The following is a 5,270-nucleotide window of genomic DNA, read 5'->3' on the forward strand; positions in this document are numbered from 1 at the left end:
GATGCCACGGCCGGCTCCGCCCAGTTGCCATTGTTTAATGACAGTTCAGAGTCCCCAGGTCATTTGGGGATGCTGATCTGTCATTGCAACTGGGCGGAGGTAGCCGCTTGCCCCACTTTGGGTCAGTCGAGCCTGAAGCATATTCCTTCGGCTCGTCTGGGCCGCTCGGGAGCCTTCGGCAGCTGTACAGGCTATAGTGAATAGCCCGTATAGTAGCCCTTCGGTTTGACTGAAGCGAAGGGCTCCTGCAACTGAAGCTAGCCGAAGGATCAGCCAAAGCTTCGGCTAATCCTTCGGCTAGCTTTGTGAATAACCCTCTAAGTGATCCATTCAATCAGCCCCTTTTTTTATTTTTTTAATGGGTCCCATAATTGCCCTCAAGGGGAGTCAGGAGAAGGAAGTCAAATCTTACTTACTCGTAATTTTGTAATACTCATACAAACATCCAATAAAAGTTCTGAAGGTGAAAAACATTGTCACTTACACCCATCGCAGCAAAGACAATGGCAAAGTTATCATCATGATAGTCCATCACATCCTTAGACTTCTTCACCAGTCCGGCCTGTCTGCAGATCTGGGCAGCTATCTGTAGGAGGGGGCAGAACATGTGTTCAAACACAACAAAATAATAATATACAAAGAAAAAAGGGAGGTTAAAGATTCCTTCCAACAGCTCATACCTTCCTTTCCTTGCTCACCCAGAGCTCTAGCTTCCCTCCCCATGTGATAGCACTGGACCAATCACCAAGCAGCAGCTTCACCATACCTACGGGTAACGGGCATTACCTTTGGCTCCCAGAGGTTGAACAGAGTGGTGGGGGAGTGAATAAAAGATGAGAAAATGCTGCTGTGGGACTTGGCTTAGAAATAAATCTGTTGCTCTGCCCTGCTTTAAGCTATTGAGCTCTATTAACAACAGGCTTTTTCAGCAAAGCAGTTAAAGTATTGTTGATAAATCTGTGAAAGGGAACTTAAAGCAAATCCCACTTTTTGTTTTGTTTTTTTAATAGCCTGCCCAGATGTTTAAAAAAAAAAAAAGAAGCAGTTCCTGCTGCAATACTTACCTTGTTGCCAACACTGTCACCCGTAGAAACTCCACTTGAGCTCCATCTGGGTTGAATAAAGGCCAGGGTCATTCAACCCACTTTCTGTAAACTCAGGCTGTCATGGGAACATCCCCGGGGATGACACTCCCAGCGACCTGGACTAAGAGTACAATATTGCAGACAGATAGGCTGACATCATAACATCAGTACGTCGCTCTTCAATAGTGAAGCCCACCCAATGCCACCACAGGGAGAAGAGAAAGAAGACCCAAATACATCACGTGACTGACCATAAGACCAAGGAAAATAGTATGTTGGTACTGTATTTTTAAAACAAAAAACAGCTCCAGGGAGAGAACATTTTCTAAAAGCTGATGTTCTGTTATTAAAGTTTACTTTATAAAAAAGGAAATGCACACAAATCACTTTGCATTGCCTTAATGATCTAAGATATGGACCCCCTCAGTATAATCCTCCACCTGTTCTTGGGTCAGGGTGTCACAACTGGTAAGGACTGACATGGTGCACCATACTCTGAGTTCTAGAATACATAGGTGACTCCATGCTGCATTCTTGACATACTAAGCCTCTTATGTGACTGTCAATGACACTTCAATAACTTACTTGCCATATCAGATACCTTTGTTACACAGAGTTGCTGCTGGTCCTATTAGCTATATAGAATCCAGTCCCAGCGCAGTGAATCAATTTTCGACACTTCAATAACATTACCTCATTGTGGGGGAGACCCGCTGCAGAGAAGATTGGAATTTTTTGCCCTCGGGCAATGCTGTTCATGACATCTATGGGCGAGATTCCAGTCTGGATCATTTCCTCGGGGTAGGTCCGTCCAAACGGGTTAATTGGTTGTCCTTGGGTATTATGGAATAAAATGAGATATGAATTCTACCAAATACATTCTGTAAAGGACAACAGTAACAAATAGGCAGTATGGGACAACCCGCCTAATGCTGATAATGCAGTTTTAGGAGTCCCTAACCTTATAAATCTTATGCATTTCTGAGACTCCGAAGTAGAGAGTCTACTCGGATCCTGTGCGGCCCCGAAAGTGCTTGTTATTTTGAGTGACATCTATTAATAAATGGTTTTGCACTGACTTATGAGCTTCTGTCGTGCTGGTGTGCTGGTGACATCCACATTTTAATCCGAAGTAGAGAGTTCTCAGCTTGGCTACCTGCTTTAGGTATTACAACAAGCCAGATATATAGATACCCAAATATCTGCAAATTTTGCCCAGGCGGTGTCATGCTATCTTTGAGAACCCACACCATAGGGTACCTGCTATTACTTTTGCTTTCCAAGAAACCCTTCTCTTGTGTACGTCCCTGGAACTAGTTTTACTTTGGTATGCCCATGTCCCGTAACAGTGCCTCACTGGCTAAAACTCCCATTGGATAGGGAGGATGGTGGGTAGGTGAGCCAGTTTTAGCCTTAAAACCAGGAAAATTAGCAAAGTGAAACCAGATTCAGAGAAGAGTGCAGAATAAAGGGGTTTTAGCTAATACAGATAACTGAAGACATCTTATAATGACTGCTCTTCGGTAGAACTTAGTGGCGTTACTATAGCCATAGCAGCCCATGATGCTGCTATGGAGCCTGGAGGTGGAAGGGGGCCACATTACGTTGTTGAGGCAAATTGAACATAGAAGATGTAAAGATAATACAGTACTATATAATTAAGGGTTGGAGTGGTTCGTGGTTCAGTTGTAGACAACTCTAATCCCCTGTAAAGTCTACAGTGTAAAGACAACTTCAGATGCACAAGATCCCAAGTCTTTGGGATCTTGGCATTGTTACTCACAGCTCAGAGAGAGGTCATCAAGGAGGCCCCATCACATTTTTCCCATGGGGCCACGTGATCTTAAAAGACCTAATACTTGTAAGTTTTAGACTGGTGACAGATTCACTGTAAGCCATTTAAATTCACTTGGGCCAATAACCAACACTTTGTAAATGCCCGTGCACAGGCCCCCAAAGCTCCCTAACCTCTGACCTCTGATACCCATTGTTTACTTTACTTTCTGAATAAAGGTCAGAAAGAGCATGGCTGGGAGAGTGAACTAGTGAGAGGCCAAAGGACCAATGTACCAACATAAATATATTACCCATTGAAAGGGGTTGTAGAGACAGATTTTGGTGGATCTCCCTCCTAACTAATGAAGTCCTGCACAATACCTGCCCAGGGCCAGGAGTTCATGTTACATGGCCACTCTTACTTTTTTCCCTTTGTGCGAGTGGTAATCTATTTAGGAAGCCACACTGTGTTCTGTATTTTGCCCCCATGTTGTCCAAAACACAGAGACAATTTATCTCACCGTTGATATCTAAGAAGTCCTCAGCCATCACAGTTGGACCCTTATCGATGGGTTTTCCGGAACCATTAAACACGCGGCCTGCACCAGATAATAGAAAGGTTTCGTTATAATAAGTCCACTTTTCTGTTTCTCACGTCTACGCCGATTCCACCTGTTATTAGAAATTCACAGACGACGAGGGAAAAAAACATGATTTTTTTTTTACAGTATACTTCGCACCGCGGAATTACTGCCCCTGTGTCTTCCAGGGGATTTTGTGATGATTTCTTGTGCAATCTGTAAACACCAGTGACGGAGAAGACACCGGAACAAATGTTTTTCTCAGGTTTCTTGATGCCCTGACAATGGTGACCTGCAAATACAGCGACTCTGACATGGACAGAGAATCTTACAAATACATTTCTCCTGGATGTAAGATTTCCTTTGTTTTTGTATCATGCTAGGAGATGTCTTACAGATGTAATACGCTGTATTACTCTTAGATTGCACTCGTCTATTGTTCCTGATCTTACTGATTGAGGTTAATAACATTTACCTTTAAAAATACTGGAACTAGTCAGCAGATAACAAAGCTCTATAAGGGACTATGTCAACGGGCTTTAGGTCTATATTGATAGGCTAATTCGGCTTGCTTTTCTAGTGCATTTCCCTTGCTTTTAGCATCAGTTTGATCTCAACTGAGATAATTCCGAGTATGATGACCTCCTTATCTACAGGTGACCTTCTCCTAACCTGCAGTATAACTCCTGATCTGCAGGTGACCTTCTCCTGACCTGCAGGTAGCCTCATCCTGAACTGCAATTGATCTCCTCTTGACCTGCAGTAGACCTCCTCCTTACCCACAGTTGACCTCCTCCTGACCCCCCAGTTGGCCTCCTCCTGACCCCCCAGTTGACCTCCTGACCTGCAGTTGGCCTTCTCCTGACCTGCTGTTGACCTCCTCCTGATCTGCAATTGGCCTCCTTCTGACCTGCAGTTGACCTTCTCCTTACTTGCAATTGACCTCCTCCTGATTTGCAGTTGAACTGCAATTTCCGTTCATCTAATCAGCATAAACCTTCATAAAGCTGCTTTAGAATTCCCATTGACTTGTATGGGTAGAGAAGTAGTTCTGGTGTGAATAAAAACCTGTTGGCAGAGACCCTAAGTGCTCCTTTACAGCGGCATAAAATGGCAACAACAGAGATAAAGAAGCCACTTGACACCAAAAGACAGACATACATTGGCTGTGTCCTGACACCACCATCAAATGTTGGATGCGGAGCAGAGATTGCCATTCACACATGTACTTCAATAAAATACCAAATGGTAAGAGCTTAGTTTATCAGCAGCAAGGAAGATTAACAACGAGTGGGCAATTGTACTATTCCCTGTACACAAAGCCAGCTCCAGGAAGACATGGTTCGATGAGTTTGGTGTAGAGGAACTAGAGTAGTCTCCACAGAGTCCTGACCTCAACCCTACTGAACACCATTGGGATGAACTAGAAGGCCAATTTGGAGCCAGATCCCCATCAGTATTTGACCTCACAAATGATCGTTTAGCTAAGTAGGCACAAATTCCCAAATTCCCACAGACACACTCCAAAATTGTGTGGAAATTCTCCCCGGAAGTGTGGAGGCTGTTATGGCCACAAGACGATTGGGGGGGGGGGGGAACTCCATATTAATGCCCGTGGTTCTGGAGCTCATATAAGAGTGATGGTCAGATGTCCACACACTTTTGGCCATATAGTTGAAATATAACTTAACCTTGTTTTAAACTTAGCAGACCTTGTGCTGCCCCTAATTTTGCAAATGTATTAAATTTTATTCCTGCGTTGACTGGCCGGCATGAGATTGGAATCATTTTTACAAACAGCTTCTGTAACACTGGCTGCATAACACGT

The 5,270-nt window shown here is 43.9% G+C and overlaps 1 protein-coding gene across 1 annotated transcript in view; it reads right to left on the reverse strand.

Annotated features, from left to right (window-relative positions):
- The window catches only part of ATP6V1B1 (ATPase H+ transporting V1 subunit B1), a 71,739-nt gene that overhangs the window by 8,573 nt on the left and 57,896 nt on the right, over positions 1–5,270 (reverse strand). Inside the window, exons 5-7 of the mRNA XM_018560470.1 lie at positions 3,383–3,460; positions 1,779–1,918; positions 485–586 (exon numbers count right to left, since the gene is read on the reverse strand). Coding sequence (XP_018415972.1) covers positions 485–586; positions 1,779–1,918; positions 3,383–3,460 — 320 coding nt within the window. The remainder of the gene's footprint in view (positions 1–484; positions 587–1,778; positions 1,919–3,382; positions 3,461–5,270) is intronic.

This window comes from Nanorana parkeri, unplaced genomic scaffold (genome assembly GCF_000935625.1).
Source record: "Nanorana parkeri isolate BGI_ZX_2015 unplaced genomic scaffold, ASM93562v1 scaffold456, whole genome shotgun sequence".
In the NCBI taxonomy this organism is placed as follows: Eukaryota; Metazoa; Chordata; class Amphibia; order Anura; family Dicroglossidae; genus Nanorana; species Nanorana parkeri.